General features: G+C 36.0%; 6 protein-coding genes across 13 annotated transcripts in view; 3 read left to right on the plus strand and 3 right to left on the minus strand.

The window, feature by feature from the left end:
• Nucleotides 1-8,732, minus strand: part of LOC120777015 (protein draper) — a 51,836-nt gene extending 43,104 nt beyond the window's left edge. For 7 of the 8 annotated variants that reach the window (XM_040108128.1, XM_040108127.1, XM_040108126.1 and 4 more), the window contains exons 1-2: nt 8,582-8,732; nt 8,094-8,407 (exon numbers count right to left, since the gene is read on the minus strand). The gene's annotated coding sequence lies outside the window, so the exon portion shown is untranslated. The remainder of the gene's footprint in view (nt 1-8,093; nt 8,408-8,581) is intronic. The other variant, XM_040108121.1, reaches the window with a different exon arrangement.
• A 360-nt stretch (nt 8,733-9,092) lies between these two features.
• Nucleotides 9,093-10,771, plus strand: LOC120776828 (adenosine 3'-phospho 5'-phosphosulfate transporter 2). The gene is made up of 3 exons (XM_040107849.1): nt 9,093-10,012; nt 10,077-10,258; nt 10,324-10,771. Exons 1-3 carry the CDS (start codon nt 9,227-9,229, stop codon nt 10,487-10,489), a joined length of 1,134 nt encoding a protein of 377 aa, XP_039963783.1. The 5' UTR covers nt 9,093-9,226; the 3' UTR covers nt 10,490-10,771.
• Nucleotides 10,702-11,519, minus strand: LOC120776830 (ribonuclease P/MRP protein subunit POP5). Its single transcript, XM_040107851.1, has 3 exons — nt 11,434-11,519; nt 11,142-11,379; nt 10,702-11,085 (listed from the first exon to the last, which is right to left on the minus strand). Exons 1-3 carry the CDS (start codon nt 11,451-11,453, stop codon nt 10,906-10,908), a joined length of 438 nt encoding a protein of 145 aa, XP_039963785.1. The 5' UTR covers nt 11,454-11,519; the 3' UTR covers nt 10,702-10,905.
• A 1,490-nt stretch (nt 11,520-13,009) lies between these two features.
• Nucleotides 13,010-16,152, plus strand: LOC120776827 (FGGY carbohydrate kinase domain-containing protein). Its single transcript, XM_040107847.1, has 7 exons — nt 13,010-13,493; nt 14,261-14,768; nt 14,847-15,225; nt 15,283-15,433; nt 15,531-15,605; nt 15,683-15,904; nt 15,993-16,152. Exons 1-7 carry the CDS (start codon nt 13,311-13,313, stop codon nt 16,131-16,133), a joined length of 1,659 nt encoding a protein of 552 aa, XP_039963781.1. The 5' UTR covers nt 13,010-13,310; the 3' UTR covers nt 16,134-16,152.
• A 6-nt stretch (nt 16,153-16,158) lies between these two features.
• Nucleotides 16,159-17,819, minus strand: LOC120776829 (mitochondrial E3 ubiquitin protein ligase 1). Its single transcript, XM_040107850.1, has 5 exons — nt 17,715-17,819; nt 17,472-17,641; nt 16,996-17,409; nt 16,706-16,913; nt 16,159-16,592 (listed from the first exon to the last, which is right to left on the minus strand). The coding sequence occupies exons 1-5, from the start codon at nt 17,817-17,819 to the stop codon at nt 16,473-16,475; spliced, it is 1,017 nt and encodes a 338-aa protein (XP_039963784.1). The 3' UTR covers nt 16,159-16,472.
• A 1,696-nt stretch (nt 17,820-19,515) lies between these two features.
• Nucleotides 19,516-21,200, plus strand: LOC120778480. Its single transcript, XM_040110296.1, has 2 exons — nt 19,516-19,550; nt 20,310-21,200. The coding sequence occupies exons 1-2, from the start codon at nt 19,518-19,520 to the stop codon at nt 21,198-21,200; spliced, it is 924 nt and encodes a 307-aa protein (XP_039966230.1). The 5' UTR covers nt 19,516-19,517.
• Nucleotides 21,201-25,662: the final 4,462 nt, after the last annotated feature.

The following is a 25,662-nucleotide window of genomic DNA, read 5'->3' on the forward strand; positions in this document are numbered from 1 at the left end:
TTTTATACTCTATAATAAACAACCGAAAGAAATTTCTTGCCTACAATTAGGCGCAATGCAAAACTGGCAATTTGACGAAGTTTGACATCCATAGTTTCATTGATAGTAATATAAAACTTATTTCTAACTAAAAATCGGGAAAGGAAAAATCCCCAGAATCCATTGGAAAGTGATGCAAGCTGCGCTGACTAAGCTGGCGCTGGAAGTGCTTTGGGCAATTCAGGTCCACGGTCTACCACGGGTGGTGGTACCAAAATCAAGATGATTGCTTGTGTTGACTGATCAGTCCACCAGTGATTGCTTGTGTTGAATGATCAGTCCACTATATAAATTTGCAAAGTTGGAAAGAGTTCCGGATCCAGGCTAGCAGCGGTAAATAGCAAAGATATCCCATCCCGACCAAGGGCAAGGGTATTAATCCCGTCTACACCATCGCCGCGGAATCAGATAATGCAGCTGATCAGAGCCTGTAACCGGAATATGCAAACTGAGTGATGGAGATTCGTTAATGCTTCGAAGACCCCGCAGCGGTATCCGATGTTGATACTAAAGGAGCCACAATGAAGATTTTGTTGTTGGTAACAAAGGAATTCATAGAACCGCTGACGAAACGTGGCGGGGAGATTAACTATGGGTGCACAAAGGTGAAGATCATGATCTATAAGTCAGACGCCGATCCAGTAGGCCACTTGGAGGGGGTTGAGGAATATTTTATGGAGTGCTCGAGTGACCTTGAAAATATTAAGCAAGGTCAGTGTTCTTCGGGGTCTGAGCTTGCAGACAGCGCTCTATTTTTTATATGTTCCTTAATACCAAAGACGCAAAACGTTATATAGATCATTTTGTGGTATATATTACCTTCCTACAAAACCATGAAGCGAAGCTCATATTTTTAGAAACGAGATTTGAATTAGTTCTATTGAGATAATAAAAAAAGTAGAAAACTACAAGACAGAGGATCCCTTCCGTTGCAATTTATAGCCCACTCTTAAAATATGTACATTAGCGATATACATATGTTATTTAATATTGATATACATACATACAGTAAAAGTATATGAATTTGTATATGTTAACATTGATTAAAAAAATTTTTATTGTATTTTCATTCTGAACGTTTATTTGTTTTTAGTTTATTTTTTTAACTATTATTACTGTTCTTTTAGTTAAGGTATTTTTAAACATAATTATAATTTTTTTTTTTATTTTTTGGTTTGTTGTTTTGCATTTCTTAATATTTTTGGGATTATTATTTTTTTATTTTCATAACTTTTATCACTTATAGGTGCGCATAATTTTCTTGCTTAACATTTATCTTTACAAATTTCATTCTCTTTGGAATGCACCTCTGTATGTTCATTTGTGCAGACTGCAAGTGAATGCCCGCAGGATAAACAGATAATGAGACGCCACAGTGAGTCTGATTGTCATATTAATCTGCTTGTTTACCACATGCACATGTACATACATGTTATCATTTGTAGTGAATATGCCGAGTGATATCCAAACACAAATAAATACAAACTATATACACCGGCAGATACATACATATGTATGTAGGTATATGTATGCAATGAATGGCAACAGCGAAATGAGAAAATGAGAAGGTGCGCTGATTCAAGTTCTCCGCTGCGCTTTTAGTTGGTAATCACAAGCTTTTGTTATGCAAATAAAGATTTCAAAATAAAGCGGAGCATGACAACAACAGCACTGTAATTATTATTGCAACAAAGAACGATAACAGACGGATATTTACGAATATGTACGAATGTATATGGCAGTAGTCACGAAAGAGTAACGTGCTATTGTCACGGGTTGAAGAGTATTAAATTCTACTTTTAGACATACATATGTATGTAAACACATGCATTTACATTCATATACATATACGTACATATGTATGTACATATGTAAGTATGTACATAGCATTTATAAATGAAAACTTTCAAATATGAAAAAGTATCGTAAAGTAATTTTGCACAAAACATCCCAGCAGACCTTCCCAAACAGCGGTGCCCGCTGTGTATCTTCCCATGCACTTCTAATGTCGAAAACATGTCTAAATAAACACATGTCAAGCACATGCAACATTTTTCTGCGCTTAGGTGAGTGCTTGACATTTATGTAAACATCTGCGGATAGCTGGATTTCCCGAGTGTGTTGAACTGCAGCAGTTCGCTTTGGATTATTCTTCGCTAGAGTTTAAAAATGTAGGTAGCAAAATACATACGAGTATTATTTTCACATCAAATTTGACCCGGACTGACTTAAAAAAAAAAAAAACATTTTTAAGTATTATAACAGCAGTATTTGCTACCGGCTTCAAACTTACTCCAAAACATTAACCAACAATTTTTCATCTCTCTCTAAGTCTAAGATCTCTGAGTTTCGCCGAGATCTGCTGCTATTTTTCTGATGCCAAAACGACGATTTTCAAACATTGTTTCTTTATTTTCCGATATTTTGTATACCAAAGTGATCAGGGTGACGAGTAGAGTTGAAATCCGGATGTCTGTCTGTCCGTCCGTCCGTCTGTCCGTCCGTCCGTCCGTGCAAGCTGTAACTTGAGTAAAAATTGAGATATCATGATGAAACTTGGTACACGTATTCCTTGGCTCCATAAGAAGGTTAAGTTCGAAGATGGGCAAAATCGGCCAACTGCCACACCCACAAAATGGCGGAAACCGAAAACCTATAAAGTGTCATAACTAAGCCATAAATAAAGATATTAAGGTAAAATTTGGCACAAAGGATCGCATTAGGGAGGGGCATATTTGGACGTAATTTTTTTGGAAAAGTGGGCGTGGCCCCGCCCCCTACTAAGTTTTTTGTACATATCTCGGAAACTACTATAGCTATATCAGCCAAACTCTACTAAGTCGTTTTCTTCAGGCATTTCCATATACAGTTTCAAAAATGGAAGAAATCGGATAATAACCACGCCACACCTCCCATACAAAGGTTATGTTGAAAATCACTAAAAGTGCGTTAACCGACTAACAAAAAACGTCAGAAACACAAAATTTTACGGAAGAAATGGCAGAAGGAAGCTGCACCCAGCCTATTTTTAAAAATTGAAAATGGGCGTGGCGTCGCCCACTTATGGACCAAAAACCATATCTCAGGAACTACTCAGACCGATTTCAATGAAATTCGGTATATAATATTTTCTTAACACCTGATGACATGTACGAAATATGGGTGAAATCGGTTCACAACCACGCCTTCTTCAATATAACGCTATTTTGAATTCCATCTGATGCCTTCTCTGTATAATACAGTATATACATTAGGAACCAATGATGATAGCGGAATAAAACTTTACAAAAATACGGTATTTGAAAAATATGTAAATGACGTATAATGAAATCTCGATTATCACTTTATCATGCGAGAGTATAAAATGTTCAGTGACACCCGAACTTAGCCCTTCCTTACTTGTTTTATTCTACAACACCTCTAGAATATTGTCCTAAATTTTCAAGTTGATCCGAGTAATAGTTTCGTTATATACAGCCTTGAGAACTTGTGCGCTCGAGGATAGCTAGCTAAGCGCGGTCTTTAACCACATTCTTGTCAAAAGTGTGTTTTTGAAGTCGGATGGCAAGATTTCTCGAGAACTACTCAACCGATCTTCATGAAATTTTACACACGTCTTTGAAATACAATTCTTAAAGATTTGGACGAAGGTTTTTTTATTACAACTATCTGAAAAAAAGGAATGTCTCGAAATTTTCACAAAAATTTTAACTTTTTTGTAAAAATGTCTGCCAAAAATTCAACTTTCAGTTTGATTTTTCTTCGTCCAAGTACCCGAGGAAACCCATGTAACCCTTTAAGTGTCTGTAAACTTTTTCACAAAAAAAAAAAAAAATATTGGAAAGCCTCCATTTGGCATAAATCCAACTTAACTACTTGTGTTAGTGATAAAGTAGATTCCCGAAAACACTTCTGCAATATTTTCATCTATTACGTAGCAGTGGTTAAATTGGTAACAAAAATTTTCAGCAAACTCGTTGTTAAATATTTTTTTACAGTGTAAAAATCAACAGAAAAAGTTTTCGCGTCGTAAACAAACACACACTAATTGACACAATGAGATCAAAACTTTACACGTCAACATAAAAAAGGTTTAAACAACCTAGAAAATACCAGTTCAGGTCAAATTTGATCATATGCTATTTAGAGTGTTTGGGGGTATTTGGATCAAAACGTCACTCGTAAATATAACAAAGGTTGAAAAAACCTAGAAAATATTTTTTATTTATTTATACTACCGCAAAAATGAACCAGTCCGGGTCAATTTTGATCAGATGCTATGTAGTGTGTTTGGGGGTATTTAGATCAAAACGTCAAACGTAAATATAAGAAAGGTTGAAAAAACCTAGAAAATATTTTTTTATTTATTTATACTACCGCATATATACATATGTACATAAGTATGTAAGTGAACCAGTCCGGGTCAATTTTGATCAGATGCTATGTAGTGTGTTTTGGGGTTTTACACTGTAAAAAAGATGAAACAAGAAATTACATTATTTTTTATGTGCTAAAAGTAAATGATCGTTCTAAGACTTCAAGTGGTTCATCTTCACAATTAATTAAATGCTTTGAAAAAGGAAAAGTTGCTAATGATGTAAGAATTTTTTATTTACTTTTCTCATTACTTCTACATTTAAAATTTTTTCTAACCAAAAATGGTCGTACATTTATGAAGAAAAAATAGGAATTTGATAGAGATATGTATGTATGTATGTACATATATTCCAGACTTTGGCGTCGCCGCGAGTCTTACGCCAATTGCGGTTAATAAAAAAAAGTATTTTTTCTAACCACAATTTCAAGTGTGGCGTGAGAGTTTTTTGTGCTCAAATAATAGTGTCTAGTTCTCAACAGATAAAATAGGGAATTTATTGCGAATTTGAAATAAGTGCAAGCTTTCTTTCATAAGTGAAAATTGAAAAAAAAACTATACAAATAAATTTACGCGCATTAAGTGAGACTAAATTTATAATTAGCAATTCTAAAAATGAATTTAGACTTTAAAAGCGTTTCAAATGCACTATTACATAAGTGCTTACACTATTGCATATATTTCACATATATACGAGTATACAAACAAACATATTGCATTCTATACACTTGCGTTTCGCTGGTGTTCCTCTAAACAGAACTGTGAATATTAATTTTTCTCAATGTCAGGATTCTTGAAAGTGTCAGTTTCATGTAGAGCAAAGCTTTGTGTATTATGAGAAATATGCAAACAAACATAGGAACGCATAAGCGTATGTTCGTATGTAATCACATAGTTCCATTGCCAGTAATTTACATCGTATTTCGCGGCGTCAGCAAAAAATCTTGCCTTACGCCATCTTATTCGCACAAGTTACAATGTTTAGGAGAATACTAGCAGACTGATATATATTATTAGAAATCAGGCACAATGCACTTTGCCGGCGTCGCACATGTTCTAAGCGAGTGCATAGGAGAGCTGTGTACACATGGCAACCAGACTTGAATTGCCATGCAAGAATGGAACTGGAAGTAGTACTATATACTAATTAAATGGTTTGATTAAATTTTAACTAAGGTTGCACCGAAGCTATAATACCCTTCTCATGTGCATTTTTTATGGCATAAAAGTGTATAAAAAGAGCTTTATCTTGATTTTGATCGCTCAGTTTGTAAGCCAGCTATACGCAAAAGTGGTCCGATTTGAACTATTTCTTCAGAGATTATACCGTTACTTCGGATTATATTTCACGCCGAATTTCGAAGAGATATCTCAACAAATAAAAAAAGTTTTCATACAAGGACATGATTTAAATTGATTGGTTTGTATGGCAGCTATATGCTATAGTGGTCCGATTTGAAAACATTTGTTGGGAAAATTTAGCGTTGCCTCAGATAAAAACCTATGCTAAATTTCGTGAATATAGTTTGACAAATAAAATAGTTTTTGATACTAGAACTTGATTTCTTCGTACCGTTTGTATGGCAGCTATATGCTATAGTGGTCCGATTTGAAAAATTTCTTCGGAGGTTGTACCGTTACTTTCCATAAATATTCGTGCCGAATTTCATGAAGATATTTTGACAAATAAAGAAGTTTTCCATACAAGGACATGTCTTTAATTGCTAAGTTTGTATGGCAGCTATATGCTATAGTGGACCGATTTGTAAAATTTCTTATGAGATTGTACCGTTACCTCGCATAAAGATTCGTGCCAAATTTCATGAAGATATTTTGACAAATAAAGAAGTTTTCTATTCAAGGACATGACTTTAATTGCCCAGTTTGTATGGCAGCTAATGCTAGAGGACCGCCTATTTTACTATAATATCTGAAAAATAATTCTAATTCTTGGAAGGAAAAGGTTGAGTGCAAAATTTTAGATCGGAATTTCGAACGCTGAGGCGCCAGTTCGTATATATACAGACGTAAACACAGACAGACGGGCAAGTCTAAATCGACTCAGCTCGCCACACACCATTTCACATTTTTTTAACTTTCATTAAAATTAGAACACGACTATAAATTATGAATAATACTTATACAACATACTGCCACTTTTTTGCACACAACTGTGTAAAGCAAGCACATAACTTGTAACTTAATTCCACAGCATATACTCGTACTATATGTACTGCACTGCAGTTTCCATTATCATTAGTAAATAAACATAAGTATCTAGTATATAAAATTGTTTCAAGGAAGCAAGCAGTGGCACTCACTCACTGTTGCAGACGTTTGAAAGTCAGAGTCATGTTGCAGACGAACTGCCGACTGCGGCATTGCTCTTACATGATAAACTAGTATTTCCCGTTTGAATGCATTTCATTTTCTATGCATACGTCTGTCTATATGTGTGGACGCGCGTTCTTCTCTTCTCAATGCCGCAAACGTTTAGACACTCCCCAAGCGCACGATGGAAATGTTCTTTTTAAATAAAAACTATGCGGGCAGACACAATCAATTGAAATCAGCGGCCGCTTGGGCGGTTTGGGAGGGGTGTTTGTTTATTTAATACATCAGCATACATATTTACGTACCAACTTGTACCTACTGCGCACAGCATCTCTATAGAAAATTGTATAGCGGCGGATTCTTGTTTGCATGAAAAACAAGAAAAACTCACATGTGTATAGGATTATGATTTATAAGGAAAATAAATACATAATAAATTTTAATTTTTGGAAATTTTTCTTTGATGAAGTAATTATCTTGTGGTTTAGAAATATTACGAGTGTAGATAATACTATCAAATAAATAAGTTTTTAAATGTTATGGCTTTTAACTTGTACAAGTATATTTTTCACAAATAACGACACATTTTTATGTACAAATAAAAACACGTAGTAATTTCAACATATCTCACAAAAAAGCGCACACAACTAACTAATCTTCTATACGGAGGAAAAATTTAGCTTTTTTCGTTTTTATGGGCTTAATTTTGGCATCAGCATGACATAGAATGCATTAAAAACGTACAGATAACATACAGAAACACTCACCCACCCTCACATTAATTACGTCTCTGTCCCTTTAAATTCGCCCTATTTTAAGGTCATTATATATTTACATACTTACATGCATACCTACATATGTATATGGTACACACAGGCTTGTATGTACTATTGTTCAAGCATATGTGTAGAAGTATCTTTTAGTCGTGCTTCTAAGCGAAAGCCATGAGATATAGAACACACATGCAAACAAATACATTAAACCACTTGTACCCGATAAAGACGTACACAAGTACAGAGTAATTTAAAAAAATAAAGCAAAGAAAAACACTACCTAAAGAAATGCGAGCAGAATATAAAGAATAAACAAAATGGAGAAAATACTTTGTTAAACGAATGGAAAAGAAGTGGAATGGCGAAAGCGATTTTTTAATTGACTGGGCTAGAGCAATTACCTAAAGCGTAAATTGTGGAGAAGCAGATAACTCTTTTCGAAACAAATAACTTGATTGTTATACGTGGTTGCAGAAGAAAACTAAAAATTTGCGAATAGTTATGTGACAATGCATATTTTTCGGTTTTAACTTCGATAGGTAACTACCTATTGGCATAAACAAGACACCTACCTTTACTTCATTACACAAGAAATGCTTCTCTAATATGATGATAATGTATTCACTTAGCACTGGTTTGAATGTTTTCATAAAAATATCTTTTTTGATATTTTAATATTTCGTTTACTTTTAAAAAATTGCTTTCTCTTTGCATACATTAACACTTTTCACCAATCTTTTATTGACTTATTAGTAATTTCGCGTTATTTTTATATATTACAGCATCATCGCAGATTTTTTCCAGCAGTAAAAAAAAACAAACAATGCGCTAAGCAGACATTAAACCGGTTTTCCACAGCTTTTATATTTGATATATAAAATTCCAACTAGAAAAAAAAAATAAACACAAACCAAATCAATTAAATCGTACTATAAGAATAAATATTTTCACAACACAATTTAGTTATCAGCAACATTCATTAATTTATTCATATTAAAACCACAAATCACTGCCCAATACGCAATTAATTAATAAAATTTGGCGAAACGTAGCGACCAACCTTTTATAGATAGGAGAAAATTTATTTTACCGATGTTTTCGCACACTTACAAGTATAGTCGTTTTACTTCACGCACTCAAATTGAAATTAATTACTCACATCTATTTATTGTACTTGTTAACTTTTGAGTAGTGCGAAATATTGAACAACATTCACTCAACCGATTAAAGAATAAACTGAAAATATATGAAAATGTCCCATTTGACATCACTGTCAATATATTCTTCGTCTTTCTTTTCTCTATTTTCTCCAGTTCATATAGGTTGCCACATCAATTTCTGTTGAAGCGAATTTTTTAATTACATACCGTGATTCATTTAAAATATTAAACAAAAATTTTTTCGAATATGAGTTTTTACTTTTTTATTTATAATGGCTTTTTCTATAAAAACAATTGGCAAATTTTTTTTAAAATTCGAACACACAACTTTCCAACAACACGCTCAATATCTACGTGTATACGACCCTTAATAGAACATCTTGAATAATCGAATTTCGAAGTTAGAAAGAATGTAAATGTGGCGGTTGATAAGTAAACAAAGATTTTGCTTAGAATTCGTTTGCAGATAAAAAGCTTTAGCCAACAATTTGCCGGTGATGAAAAGTGCGTTAATTAAATAGAACGAAATATAGAGTAGCTTAGAAATGGCGTCGGTTAAAGTGAATAGTAACGGCAGTAAAACATCAACCGACTCCGATAATCCACCTGAATTGCGAATTCTTTGCTTCAATCTTACCTACTACAACCGCACCACACAATTCCTTTTGAGCTGTGCAGGTGTTTTTGTGCTATACCTTATTTATGGGTATCTGCAGGAACTAATTTTTACGGTTGAAGGTTTTAAGCCGTACGGATGGTTTCTCACACTTGTACAATTCGGTTATTACATTTGTTTCGGTGTAATTGAACGTGATCTAGAGACTAGACGTAGAGCTCTATTACTGCCAGGTGGTAGTGTTGAGACATCTGAGCGTCGTATACCAATGCGTACTTATTTTCTACTTGCCGCACTAACACTCGGCACTATGGGACTGTCGAATTCTAGTCTGGGCTATCTTAACTATCCCACGCAGGTGATATTCAAATGTTGCAAATTGATACCAGTGTTGGTGGGCAGCATTTTGATACAAGGAAAGCGTTATGGGCCACTTGATTTTGCTGCCGCTTTTGCCATGTGCATTGGACTGGCCTGGTTCACGCTAGCCGATTCGCAGGTCTCACCGAATTTCGATCTCACCGGTGTCGCCATGATATCAGCGGCACTGCTTTGTGATGCAGCTATCGGAAATGTGCAGGAAAAAGCAATGCGAGAACATAAAGCATCCAGCAGTGAAGTTGTGCTTTATTCTTATGGGTTGGGCTTTATTTACCTTCTGGTTATACTGATGGTGACTGGTAATTTTTTCAGCGGTTTTGCCTTTTGTCTTGAGGTGAGTTTCAGGAAAATTTCATAAATACTAAGAAAATATATTTTATTCCTGTTTTTTATTCTAGCACATAGTGGAAACTTTCGGCTATGGTTTCTTCTTCAGTTTATCAGGTTATCTGGGCATCCAGTTTGTGTTGGCTTTGGTGCGAAGCAGTGGCGCGCCAGTAGCTGCCACCGTGACGACAGCAAGAAAAGCAGTAACGATCGCATTATCGTTTGTTTTCTTCAGCAAGCCATTTACCTGGCAGTAAGTAATAAAATAAGAGAAAAACGGCATATACATATTAAAAAAATATTATTTTTTGCTTGCAGATATCTTTGGTCAGGTTTAGTTGTAGTATTGGGCATATATTTAAATGTGTACAGCAAAAAACACAAAATGACTATGCGAGATTTTCAACAAAAGTTCAAGTACGCGCTTAACGCCTTCAGAGTTTGGGAGCGTTCTTCAAGCCGCAAGTTCTTAGTAGAAGTTTAAACGTGTAAAAATTTATGAATATCTTTTACATTAATTAGTAAATTTGTAAATGTTTGTTACTATAACGATACCAAAATTAGTGTAGTAATTGCGAGTAGTTCGATTTGACAACAAACACTTCTTAGCTGTAGTTTTGACTTTAGCCTGTAGTGAGTAATGTTAATAGTAATTAATATATTTTGTGAGGTAAAAAATGAATCAAATTTAGCAGATACATATGTATTACCAACAAGAAAGCACTTTATTTATTTCGGTGCTTCATTAAATTGATATACCACCTAATTATGTATGAATGTAACATTTTTCTTATAGCTTTAGACTACCATGGGTGTAAATAAAAACAAAAAAATATATAAAAAAAATTAAACTTATTTACTCTACGATATTAAGTAAATTGCTATTGAAACACAACGTTGCTATTGCTCTAGATCGAATTCCATAACACGTTTGATGAAGTCCTTGCGTTCCTTCGCAGACGCGATTTGACCCACCATTTCGTCCAAAAATCTTTGCTGGTGATTTATTATGAACTTGTTGCAATGTATTATAGTAGCACCGACGTAAAGCGTATGGAATTTTGCACGCACATCTCCGATCTACATATTAGGATAAATATTTATTTTCTTTGTCTCACTTATACTCATGTACTTACCATAGTTATCAACGGCAGCGTACTCGTCAACGTACGATGTGACCGATGTAGGCATCTCATTATTGCTATTTTCGTGCGTTCATTACAGTATTTCACTCGAAAACCATGCTCTACAGTACCCAGTCCATAGTCGCCGTAGTACTTTTTCACATTGCGCAGCACAGATTTTGCTAGTACGGCATCGTCAATTTTTAATATATTCGTCGGTTTTTCTGGCACTATCCTGACGACTACATAACTAAAATTTGCTAATATTTAGAAGGGTTTATAAGGTATTTCATTAATTATTTACCGATTTTTGATCCTCACCATTTTTGTTAGAATATCACATTGATTTGTTGATTTTCGAACATAAACATAAATCAGCTGTTCTCGTAATCAGACAATGGGGGTTGCCAGATGTGATATTAGAAGAATCTTCCGAAAAATTTAAATTTTAATTAAAACATGAAAAAACGTTAACTTCGATTGCCTTAGAATACCCTTCACAAATAAAGATATGCAAGATATATACAGAAAGACAGTAGGGCAGACCTACAGACATTGCTAAATCGACTCAGCTCGTCACGTTGATCATTTATATAGATACTTTATAGAGGCTTTGAAGAATATAACTTCAAAAGAAATTTAGTTTTTCAAGCCGAAATTGTTGGTTAGCAGAAGGCGAGAAGTGAGCTTCTGCTCTAACCAGCAAATCCATAAACCTTCAAGTGGACAGCGAAGCAGCAATTAAGGCTATTCGTAGCGCCTATACTAAAGTTTACGGCTTCAAGTTTTGCAAGGAGACAATAATTATACTCGCAGGGGGTAACTCGCTAAATATCATCTGGTAGGCCAGTCTTACAAGAAAAGAAGGAAACAAACCGGCAGCCGATTTAGCCTGCTCGGACCCCATCTCTTTCAATGGTTGTTTGAAGGAATGTACTCTAGAGGAACACCGTACTACTTGGAGCACTAGCAACGCACGGTACACCACAAAGTTTCTTTGCGGTAGAGTGGATGGTGAGCAGACCAAAAAGCTTCTACTTCTACCCAAAAGGGAACTTATTAGCATTGTTAAGATCCCACTTTCAAAGAAGGTGATCTGCAAAAAATACACCATGGTCAAACCTAGTAAATCTTTTATTAGTGAACACGGGTTTGTAGGTACCTCGAGACCAAGTGTCAAAATATTCGAGATGAAACTTTACGAAATTAAAAGTATTACACCGTTCCCCCGAGAGTCGAGAAGTGGAATGGAATTCAAATTACTTAAGTGATATTTTCGGCCGTTACAACAACAACTGATGGACTAAAAAAGTTTCCACACAAATTAAAATACCGTTAGATTTGAACATTTAAGTGTATCCGCTTTATCCGGAATCGCTACCGACAGTGTCTTTCACCTATACCAACCTGGGCTCATGTAATGGAAGCTGCATTGATATTTTATGTTTAAATAAAAGCTTTAACATTTTGTACAGATGTCAGAGAACATATATAGGTATAATACACATGTATGTCGGAATAATTGTAATGAAGCTCTTAGGTGCCACTACTATCTCAAAGCTGTGTACAATTAAACACTTCTGCCCACATCACTTGCATGGAGAGCAATTTATGAGCTCAAAGTGTGATTAACTAATATTTTCAATTTATTTACGCTCTTGTCTACACTTCATTGATAGCCCCCTACGTAGAGCAGGTGCCACCTGCACATCGCACGAATACACTTTGAGCTCTGTGAGTACTTACTGAGATTACATCAGATTGTGGCAAATTTTGAACTATTCTCTTTCAAGTCAAAATATAGAAACAAAAGCTAATACATAAGCTAGTACGCGATAATTACTAATAAACTTAATAATTAACTTAATAAACTAGTTAGTCGATCTACTTTATCAATATATTTTAGCTTAAATATTTTGACGCAAATTTTTTGACTGATAATGCTTTAAAAAGAAACTACAACACGGCAAAAGGCGTGTAGCAGCAGGTTAATCGAAAACTAGAAGTTCTGAACAGTTTCAGATTGCTGACGCCAGTCGGGGAGTTAAGTAGTGCATTATCGACGGACATTATTAGTAAAAATTGCGTATATATTTGAAAAAACACTTAGACCGGTTTTTAACGTTCGCTTTGCTTTGCGTCGTCTGAAGAATATTGATAACACGCTTCACTTAGCTCGCCATGACCGAAACGTTCTTTGTAGGTGTTGATATAGGCACGGGCAGTGCCCGTGCTGCACTGGTCGATTTGAAGGGAAAGGTATTGAAGCAGTGTGTGAAACCAATACAGACTTGGAACCCCGAGCGCGATTACTATGAACAATCATCCGAGGATATTTGGAGTGCAGTGTGTCATTGTGTGAAGGTGAGATGAAATTTAGCGATATTTGCAGCAAAAGAAAAACAATCCTTAGTCAGGTTTAAACATGTACTAACACATAAAAAAATATCATTTAAAAAAAATACCAACGATTTGCTAGAATAACTGTTGGAAATCCTCTACTTAGTTGAAACAGGATGCGGTTAATATTTGAATTTTTAAACAAAAGATTAAACGCGGGAGGCAAATTTCAACTTTTCTTGAGATTAGATAAATTAGTGTCGTTGGTATATTATATTGTTTTGTGTTTTGCCGATAAAGAGTGAGTTTAACCTTCGTGTATAACCTTTATATTTTGATTAGACCGATTACAAAGTGATCATAGACAAATGTTTACGAATACAATGGAGAAATTGTTGCATTAGTTGGATTTGTTGATAACTTAAAGTGTAATAATAAAATAAAATACATTATGTAAATATAATAAAACATAAACTATAATAAAATAATTTTGATATTAGAAATTAAACAATAGCTTTTTTTTAATTATAAAACCCAAGAAATTAACCTTATCTTTGGCAGCACTTTTCACAGCCGCTTTCTTACAGAAAAAACAATTCTTTAACTCGAATTCGATCGGTCAGTTTGTATGACAGTATATATAGTGGTCCGATCTCAAAATTTGCTCCGAGATTGTGCCGTTGCATTGAGAATTAATTCATGCCAAATTTGTAAAGATACCTTTTCAAATAACAAAGTTTTCTGACTGACCGAAATCAAGAATCCAATAAAAACTTTATATATTTTCACAGGAAGTCACAAAAGACACCAAGAAGGAAAGCATAAAAGCTATCTCCTTTGATGCCACCTGCTCCTTGGTGATATTGGGCAAAAATGGTGAATCTCTCACTGTCAGCCGCACCGGCAAAAGCGAGCAGAATATCATATTGTGGATGGATCATCGTGCACATGCCGAAGCCACACTTATTAATGCGACTAAACACGAGCTGCTGCAGTATGTGGGCGGACAAGTATCACTGGAGATGGAAATACCGAAATTGTTGTGGTTGAAAAAGAATCTACAAAGTACATGGAGTAAAGTCTGGCGTGCTTTTGATCTGCCCGATTTTCTTACATGGCGCAGCACAGGCGTTGACACGCGTTCGCTGTGTTCAGTAGTTTGCAAATGGAATTACGATGCTATGCATATGCGTTGGAGCGCAGATTTTTTAAAGCAAATCGGTTTGGATGATTTATGCGCAAATGATTTCGAAATAATTGGACAGCGCATCTGTGAGCCGGGTTCGGCGGTGGGCGCAGGTAAATAAAAACTGATTTTAAAACACGTATCTAAATAATTCTAAATAAATAACGGAAATTTATATTCATACATAATAGGTTTAACAGCGGAAGCTGCCAAAGAGCTCTCACTGTTGCCTGGTACAATCGTTGGTACCTCGCTAATTGACGCACACGCCGGTGCGTTGGGCATGTTTGGTTGTCGTGCCGCATTGGCAGCGAGTGATAAGCCACTGGAAGCAATATTGGAGAATCTACAAGGCAAATTGGCGCTTATATGCGGCACTTCCACCTGCCACATGAGCTTGACACGCGAGCCTTGCCTGGCACATGGTGTGTGGGGTCCTTACCGCGGTGCCATACTGCCGAATTACTACCTCAACGAAGGTGGTCAGAGCGCTGCTGGTATATTATTGGATTTCATTGTAAAAACGCATACACAATATGCCGACATACAAGCGAAATTAGGCAAAAATGAGTGAGTTCACATGATTTGACTACTGTTGCAACGTTTTTGATGCCTTTTACATTTCAGGCACATATATCAATATTTAAATAATCTATTGGAGAAGATGCGTTTGGAACGCGGTTACGATGATATTTGCTTTTTGACCAATGAATTGCATGTTTGGCCAGATTTTCATGGCAATCGTTCGCCTATCGCTGATCCCAATTTGAGGGGCATGGTAAGTATTAAATAGCTTTTTGCATATGTAATAAAACGTATACAACTTGCATCATATAAAAATATTACATTAACTACCGTCATTTAATACAATTTAGATATCGGGCCTCAATATGAACGCCGATGAGGAGTCGTTGGCGCTCTTGTATTTGGCATTTGTACAAGCATTAGCTGTGAGTAACATCATTATTTATTGATAAACAATGAAAGCACTTGAACTCTATTTTTATGCTCATTTTTTTATCAATAGTATGGCACCCGTCACATTATTGATAACCTCGTCGAGAAATTTAAGCGTGTGCCCTACAGCAGTATGCTGTTTTGTGGTGGCTTAGCAAAGAACAGCGTGTATGTGCAAGCACACGCCGATATCTGCCGATTAGCCGCTGTGATACCAGATGAGCAGGAAATGGTATTGGTCGGTGCCGCCATGTTGGGCGCATGTGCCGCAAACGTTTATGGAAATTTAGAGGTGGGTAACCGAATATTTTCGTTTATATAATGAAGAAATTATGTTTTATTCTTATTCTTACTATAATCCTTTATGAATGATATTTCAGGCTACTTCGAAGGAAATGGGCGGCACTGGTGTACTGTTAAAACCGAAAAAATCCACTGCGGACTATCACAATCGCAAGTATCGAGTTTTTCTGCAAATGCTTGAAGATCAACGCAAATACAAACAAATAATGGAAAACTAAATCCGTTATACTTAAGGCTTAACAATTTAATTTTGTCTTTATGCATTTATTGTACCGTTTTTTGTTTGAAATTGTACCTACATAACGGCATATTGCTACTACACACATTTGTTTGTACCTTAATACCTTCCAAAGATTTTATAAATTGTTACTATGCCATGAACTAATTAATTATTAAATAAATTAAGTTTTGTTACATTTGTTGCAACAAGTCCAAAAGTTGTGCTCGCACTTAATATAACTACTTAACACTTTATTGCAGCGAATGCAATGCAGATTTTATGATGTTTACATACTTGTATGTATGTAAGTATAAGCAACCACTGTTTTGATTTTATATTAAGCGATAAAAGCAGCAGCTTTTGTCGCAATTTTGCCACGGCATACGGGGCAAGTAACACGAATCTTTTCGGAGCAGTCTTCACAGATGCACACATGTCCACATGGCAATATTATGACCTGTAAAAAAAGAAAATTCAAGCAAAATGTCATTTCTTGATACAAAAAAATGTAAACAAAAACGCATAACTGACAGTACTGTACAGTAATTTAATTTGTATACACTCACTCACCTCTTTGGGATTCGTTGAGCATACAACACACAACTGCTCAGTGGTTAGATTGAGTGGGCGTGTACGTGCACGTCTCTCACGTCGCTCCTTCTCTAGAGTTTCTTTGATTTTTCGTTCATCACGTTCTTGCTTCTTTTTGTTGTACAGCTTACGTACTATGTAACCAATGAGTATAGCTGAGATTGTGCCGCAGACAAAGATTTTAACACTACCAAAAAATATATACATACATAATAAAATTACACCAATAAAAAAGAAAAGAAAAGCTGTGGTTGCACCGTAACACTTACAGCATGGATGATTTAGCCTCTTCGAATTTTTTAATCAATGTAGACTTGGTAGCGGTCGTTAAAAAGAGTGGACCCACCGGCGATGGTTGCAAACGTAACGTTTTACCATCCAACTCCAATTCACCAATTGCTGTAATGAAACTACCATCACGCAACACTTCCTCTGTTGTCTGCAGACCTTTTTGTCTGACACCGGAGAAAAAGCCGAAAACATGATCGAAAAACGAAAGCGAGGATGGCTCATAGTTGTCATACACCACATCCAAATCCAGCACAGCAGCGCTTAATGCATCAATAATTTCAACGCCACTTTCGTTGTTGCGCAACTCAAAAGGCATTTCGTTCGATGACACATGTATGAGTTTGCGTTGTTCGGTCCAGAAACCGGCAAAGCCGCGCGTAACGCGATGTTCACTACAAATCAAAACATTGTAAATTGTTGTACAACAAAAAAGCGTTAAAGTAATTGTTATCACCTGAGTTTGATTATTTGTAAGACACCAGTTACGGATGGCGACATAACGCTGCGCATTGGCACACCAATTGGTGTGACCGTGCCGCGCACCACAGCATACGGTATCTTTTTATCCTTTTGTGCACCCACATATTTCTTGAGATCACTATCTATAGCCAGTTGTGGGGCAGCCTGGAAAGCATAAAGCACATGCGATTTAGATGAAATTTGTAGCTCACTATCAGCTGTTGGTTGTTGCACTAACCTTGAGACAGTTCACATTTTTCTTGTAGCTGACATATTCTTTAACACATAGCCCTAATATTAACAAATCAACACCAAGCGCAATTGATTCGTGCAGAAATTCCATGATTACTGCCGAAATTATTTAAATTTTCAAGAGGCTTTGAGGTATATTTACATTTTTTACGTGAGAGTTGATAAAAAAACTGATACGAATGAGGAAATATGTGACAAAAAGTGATAAATGTTTTACATGGGGAAATGTCAACAATTTGACACTTTCGCAAGTGCTGCCAAATCATAATTTCATTAACGAGTGAAATAATTATTTCTGTTTCCGCCAATTGTTTCCTTTGGTTATTGCTTCGTTTTAATATTATATTTTCAATTTGTCTTTCGCGTAAAACGTGTATTGTGTGTTAAAATGTTTTATTATATAATAAAATCTTTTAAATGTTGCTGTTATCTTACCTGAAATGTTAATGTGAGTACAATGTGTAAACATATATAAAGGTAAATATTAAATCACAGGAAGGAAGATTTGAGATTGCAGCTACCACCAACTACAATTCCACATATTTTGGCTATTTACTTTTGCAATTCGATTGACTACCCACCATCTTAGAATTTCTAAATAAGTGAGGTATGTGTCTAAAGATAAAAAAAAAATCAGGTCGGATCAAAGCCTTAAAAAGCGTAAGACAAACTAACAGCAATGAAAGAAAAAAATATCATAAGAAGCTTAGGAAACAGTTTCTTTTTTGTAAAAGATATTAATAAAAAAATTTTGATTAGTTGAATTTTTCACATAAAGTGCAAGTTTATCACCTAACTTGTTGATCCTTTTTTACCTACAACTTCGCCATTTATTTTTTTTTCATACAACTTTTAGTTTTGCTGGACATAAATCGATATAAACCGGTTGTAACTTTTAAAAATTCAAGCCACCCCAATCCTTTCTCTTCTTGGTCACAGGTCGAGGGTAATATATACATATATATTTTTATATGTTTTTATATTAATTGTTATTTCATCTTCCTTTTCCTATAGGTTTCGTACTACTATAATTATTTTGCTTTCAAAAATTATCGACACTGCTCAACACCATCACTATAATATCGTACAAAATAGGTTAATATATCATTGGTATTTGGTAAATAATATAGTTTACTTTGTTTAAATATTAACTTTTGCAACATCTTTTACAGAACTCCATTAAAAAACTATTAAATGGTCTATTATAATATTTGCTAAGCAAAGTGAAAAGATTTTTTGCCAAATAAACTTCGGAAATTATTTGGTACGAACAGGCGTTTTCATTAGAGCCATCTTGAAGCGTTTCGGCATTTCGGCAATATAAATATTTACTCCAACTTTCTAAAGATTTCTCACGCCAGCGCTGCTTTGAACTGCTTTGAATTTACTGATAGCGTTTAAAAGCCAAACAAACCAAAAGCAGCATGAGTCATTACGCATATCTTCATGCATATTCATACCTACATATATATCTAACTACTTATCGACATGCATATATTTCTCAATAAGAATATGATGGCCTCTAAGTATTTTATCGAGCTTTTATTTGGGATGCTTGCAAGAAGTTGCTTCAGAGTGGTAAAAAACTTCGTAGGCGCAAGATCGTTTTGAAAAAGTTAACTCAGATAACGCGAAGAAGTTCAAAAAGTGTTAAATGTTTGAAATTTACAACGTTTGTAATTAGTGTTACTAAAAGCTAAATATTGTGCGTGCTAAGAAATTGTAAAGAACAGTTTTTATTCGAAAATTCAAATTAATAAAAGTACCTCGATTTAAAATAAAGGAAAATATGAAATTTTCTAATACATATTCAGTGCTCGTGGTAAGATGCATGCGTGGCAAGAAAGTATACGTAGATCTGATATATAAAAAACATGTAAAAATCAGCAGAGGGTAGTCGAACAATTTCCTAAATTCCTAAATTTATTATTCCATTACCATTTTTTTCGAATAATTATTAAATATATAAATATATTCCTTTTTGAAATAAAGTTCTGGCGAGTTTAACTCCGAAATTCCAAGATCGGTTATAGAAGTCAGTGCAGTGACGAATGGAAAAGTGTGACTGAAACAGTTTTCGACCATTGAAAACCGTATTCCAAAAGTTGGTGAACACTTAAATGGATAACCTGAAAGTTTTGTGAAGAATCCATTTATGAATAAACAAACTGAGGAATTTTATTTAAATAAAAAAAATAAATCGTTTTCTAAGATCTTCAGTCTCGAAATATATTGCCATTATTTTGATATTTAGCGATCCAATTTTTAAATAAGAACAACACGAAAATATAAACGAGTTAGAAACCTCTCTTTAAACCTTTCGTAATAAAAACTGGGAGAGTTTTTTTCAAAAAAGGCAAAAGCTCATAGTTATTTCCAGAATACGTCGAAGATGGTTGTCGACCTTACTAAATTGCCACTTTCTCTAGAATAGCGGCTCTTTTTTTAAAAAAACGATACCGTTACATTTTTTTTATTGTATCCTTAGTTTTTAGAAACACTTATAAGCCTACCCAAAACCAATAATTACCTCACTTTATAACTGAAAATTTATATTTTTTGTCTTTTGTCTTCTCCCCAGTTCGGCAGCCTGCTGTTGGCTATGTGGTTCGCGTTGACTGCCTCGCAGATACAACCGCGTGAGACGAATACCTGTGAGGGTCGCCAAACTACCGGAAACATTTGTGAATCATGCGAATTGCTGTCCACATGCGTGCGTAACTCCAGCGGTTGGATGACAATCCCCATTGAGATATGCGACACCGCCAAGGGCTTCTACTGCAACTCACGTGCCGGCATGTGCAGCAATTCGACCGGACCGTGTCATCCCTTCGCCATGGATGGCAATTTTCCATGCACCTCGCAGGGTATCTTCCCCGATCCGTACGATTGTCAGAAATATCACATGTGCTACTTTGCGGGCGTCACTCTGGTGGCGGTAACACTAGAATGTTACGGTAACAAGGCATTCAATGCGGCAACTGGTCAATGTACGGCAACACTGCAAGATTCCATCTGTTTGTTGCCGCAATTTCAATGTGACAATGTTGGTGATGCGCATCCATGGCCGAATAGTCCGAATGTTTTCTACATTTGTCGTGCGCTTTCGCAGCAAGATGAACGTGTACTCTATCCATCGCTTTATCGGTGTTCTGATGGTGAGGTCTTTAACGGTTATGGCTGTCAACAAGGCAACACACAAGTGGATATCACAACAAGTTCTCCTACGGCGACCGTAACGGCAGTAACAGCAGTAACAGCGATTAGCGGTTCAGGTACTGGCACTACCACAACGGTGTCTCCTTCCACTGGCAGATGTTCGGTGGCTGGTTTATCGGCCGATCCAGAAGATTGTACCAAGTACTATTACTGTTCGGCGGTGAATGGAGTGCAGCGCCGTCGTAGTTGTCCATCGGGTACACATTTCAGTACTCAGTACGTGTCTTGTGTCTTGGGTGCATGCCGAAAGTAATTGTTTATACTTGTATATTTTGAGTAGTAAATAAAATAAATGATTTGCTATAAAATCGTACTTATTTTTTTTGTGCGAGGGCTATATATATAATGTGGAGATTGGACAGGAAACTTGTGTAGCTTCAAAGCCACTGTGGACTTTAATTTGTTGTTGTTATAATGGTTATATAGTCCCTGTTAGGGAGGTAAGGTTCAGATAAGTTATCAACGAGGTCATCCAATGGTAGCCCCGTGCCGTTTCCACGGGGACGGATCATAGGGAAAGGACTGTCAGATGTGGGTTAGCTGGTTATATGTTTGATATGTCGGGGTCGATTCGGGATAAGACAATCTCTTTCCGAGATTTAACCTCGCATGGATCAGTAACTTTTAGATTTTAAACCTGTCGTAATTGTCGGTTAAGAGTTCAAGAGTACGATAATTATCTTCCATCAGTTATTTATATTAATAAAATAAGTATAACGGAAATAATTATAATAAACTTAGAAAAAAAGTTGGCCTGTGGTATAAAAATCGGTAAAAGTGCATTTTTTCTTCGACAAATAAGGTTAGTTTTTAGATAGGTACACTTATCTTGTGCTGGTGGTGCCCTTATGATGGGGTAACAGTACTCCAAGGTCGAACTGCCGTAACTGATTTGGTCATGATGTTTCGTGACCCAAGCTGTGTCTCCACCTGAATGGTAAAAGTGCATTTTTTCTTTGGTCCAGAAGTAAGAGAGTTATTAGGCTGGTTGCAGTAAGGATAGTGATTGTTGAAGTTGCCTTGCATTATTGATATTTCCTACACCGAAAGCCGTTCTAATGCTAATAATATCGCCGCCATCTACTGAACCGTTATCCTCACCGACATTACTTAAATCGGAACCAACTTCGATGCCAAAATCATAGCACTCATCTTCCCTATCCCCATCCTTTCCAACACCCATCTGGCGCCCATATCATTAATATCATCACATTCTTATTGTTGACTGCAGCGGCAGAATTCTATCGAGATGACAGTCCCTGACCGTATAAACAATCCGGGTCCATTCCGGTTACGTAGACCCGACAGTCGTATGAACGCCATCACGTTCCTCTTCTCCATAGTCATCTTCTCCAACATTTCCCTCATTTCTGACTGGATCATAACGCTGTGACATTCTACTGCTCTGTTGTTGGTCATGTGTCTTCCTGCTTTTAATCCGATTCCGAAGAGCATATAATATATGCAAATTTGCAAATCTTCCAATGCTGGGATTCTTGTTGAGATCTGTATATTTAAGTTTCAAGAAGTTATGGAGAGGATCGACTTAAAAATGTAATTGCATATAGGTTCATGAAACTACGTAAGAATTCAGGGTTCATTCCTGGAATTTAGACAGCTTTCAAGCTACATATTTTCTGTTGGAGGACAAGGTAATAATAACTCTTATCGGAGATCTATTGATATCTATTATTCGAAATCTCTTGGAAAGCGGAATATCATTTTGTTTTTGAAAATATGAGAAGACGAAGAACATCTCTATATTTTAGGTCCAAATACTTCACTGTATTTTAGTTATGAAATGGATAGATAAAATTATTAATGAGTATGCTCCATTAGCTGTTTCTCAGGGACCTTCCCAAACTTAATTTCCAATAAAGTCTCAAAGAGGTTATTTTCACGGATTTTTTTTCGTGGATCTCATGACATTCACATACACTTATCCTTAAACTTGATGTGTACTCCTTTCTTCAACTTTCTAAACTCTAGGTTCCATAAATACTTATTTTACCTACAATCGAATCATGTCGAACGTTGTGCCAATATCTCATTTGACCCTGTAAACCCGAATGAGTACAGTCTGAGTTATACAAAATTAATTAATATTTTTAATCACAAAAAAATTGTATAACTGTTAATCTCGACACATGTTCAGATAAATTTGGCAATATAACAATAACTAATTTAATTTAATTTGCCATAAAAGCGAATCAAAATCCACGAACCCATTAATTGTGAGAGTTACTAGCTTGAGCTCACACTAAAGTTGGAGTCACGCAAAATGGATTGCATCTTCTTCACGAAACTCTGGATTTCGGTAAGTGGCTATTTCTCTACGACCATCATTTAAATGTTAAGGCATTTAAACACCTCTTTTTTACAGTTTCTTCTTACAGTCTGCATCACCACTTCAACACAGGCGTGGTTTCTACCTCAAGGCAATGGCGCCGGTGGTTTTGGTTTTGGCTCCAATGGATTTGGTTTCAATGGTTTTAGCTCCAATGGTTTTGGTGTAGCCATCACGTCCGAATTTAAATGCCAAACGACCGGTCGCTTTCCCGATCCATACGACTGCCGAAATTTCTATGATTGCACTAGCAGCGGTACATATACGCGCCGTAGATGCGGTCTCCTTAAACGGTATTCGGTTAATCAGCAAGGCTGTGTGTTCGCCTTCCCCGTAGCTTGCTATAATCCGGCTGTTAGTTGCTCTGCCGCCGGTGATACGGGCGCATGGCCTGGTGATGCCAGTATATACTACGTCTGTGAGCTTAGCGCCACCAGTGGAAAATTGGTACCAACGCTATTTAAATGTCCCCAAGGTTCATTATTCAATGGCGCAACCTGTGCATAATTTGGTGGAAGATACTTTTTTGTGGCAGGTTTGTTGTAATTGAAGTTAAGTGAAGTGGATGCGAATAAAATCAGAGACCTTAAAGGAAAATGTCTTAAATTTTTTGCTAATAATCATTTAATCAGTAATAAAGCTATCAGATCCAATTCTTTAAAGCCAGTTGTAGTATTATATGTTTGATTAGGTAAATAGGCTGACATTCGTGAGACCACAAATAATACTACTTGGATTACTAGAGACCAGACGCGGCCATACGAAGCTTGCTAATAGCTCCATGGATCTTTTGAGTTCCATCCTGGTCCAGAAGACTTCCGTAATCCCACAAGTGTTGGTTGCTGACCAACGTTTACTGAACTAGCTGATCGTTCCGTTCCTAATGGGACATGGGTTAGAGTGCCCTTTAAAGCGAGCTTATCGGCTTGGTACTTTCCGAAGATTCCGCTGTGCCCAGAAACCCAGACAAGTTTAATTTGGAAGTAGCATGATGAGAACATGCTATTGAAGTCATGCACTCCTGGAATAGTTTAAGCTTACTGTCAGCGAGTTAAAGGCTTATATAACAGCTCTGCTATCGGAGTGGATGCATAGCTCCCTAGAAGAAGCTGTACTTCTGCTTGAAAGATACAGTCAGAAACAAGAGTTGATTGAGAGCTCCCGACAGAAGAACTTTGATACTGTTTTCTCGGGTTCGGTCGGAACGTACTAAATCCATTTGACATGTCTTTTCTTGCTCTTCCGTTGGTCAGTCGTCAGTCAGTTGTAGATTACATATTTAAAGGTAAGAAAGGGATGAATGACATTTTTTACTTGATCGTACATTAATTTGCTGGGCAATACCACACTCCGCATTACACTACCGTTTTTTGAACCTAACGAGGATTTGATTGGACTTAACCCAATAGCGACAATTTGCTTGAAGAAAGAGCTCTAATTGTACTCACCGAAGAACGTGAATTTGTCTAATAATCTTGGACAAAATCCAAGCGTTGTACCAAAGTGAAGTTACAACTATTGGAAGATGCGATGCTGCATTCCAAAAGAACAAAAAGCAAATAGGAACCAAAGTTCTTTTCCTGTGTAACGCTATTTCTCAAGTTTAGTCAAAATAATCACTTTCCAGAAAATAATTCCAGAAAAAAGTAAAATTTTAACAAGTTTGGACAGGCTAGTTCGTCGGGTTGTTCCTTGCACCAAAGATAACCCAAGATCCCGCTTCGACGTTTGTGAATACAGGTCCTTTGTAATACCCAAAACTCCTAGATATGAATTACCAGACCCTTTTACTACAAACTTCTTGAAGCGACTAATATCAATGCCAACCACTAGGTTTGTCAAAGGTGTATCTACATAGGTATTGCAACTTCAGTCTAGAAAAAGCTGGACTATAGTGAAATAATGCCTAAATGATTCCACATCGCCTCCCTCCTTATAGTTTTCCCAAAACCCATCTTATAAGAACCCCAAAATGTGCGGCGTGAGGAACTTTGCCAAGAGTAATTAGTTTAGAGGACCTCTTACGGCACTCTGTTCTGGTTGTTGACCAGGGCTTACCGAGCTCAAATCCTAGAGTTCTAGAGGTTAACATAATAGCGCAAGGTTCTCAAATAATGCTACATACTTTCTTCTAAAAGCGATCTAAGTGCCTTCATACCTTTCTTAGGCTTTAACGAACGATCTTCCCAGTCGGTGATTATATTTTACTAAAGGTTTCGAAAATATTAAAGTTTTTTGATTAATTTAGATTCTATTTCTTCTATATCTCCATATTAAAACCCAAATATTATTAAATCACATTAAATATTTATTTTAAATAATATTAAAAAATATTTTTTTAAGTAAATATTCTTTAAAAATGTCCAAC

This window comes from Bactrocera tryoni, chromosome 5 (assembly GCF_016617805.1).
Source record: "Bactrocera tryoni isolate S06 chromosome 5, CSIRO_BtryS06_freeze2, whole genome shotgun sequence".
Taxonomy (NCBI): domain Eukaryota; kingdom Metazoa; phylum Arthropoda; class Insecta; order Diptera; family Tephritidae; genus Bactrocera; species Bactrocera tryoni.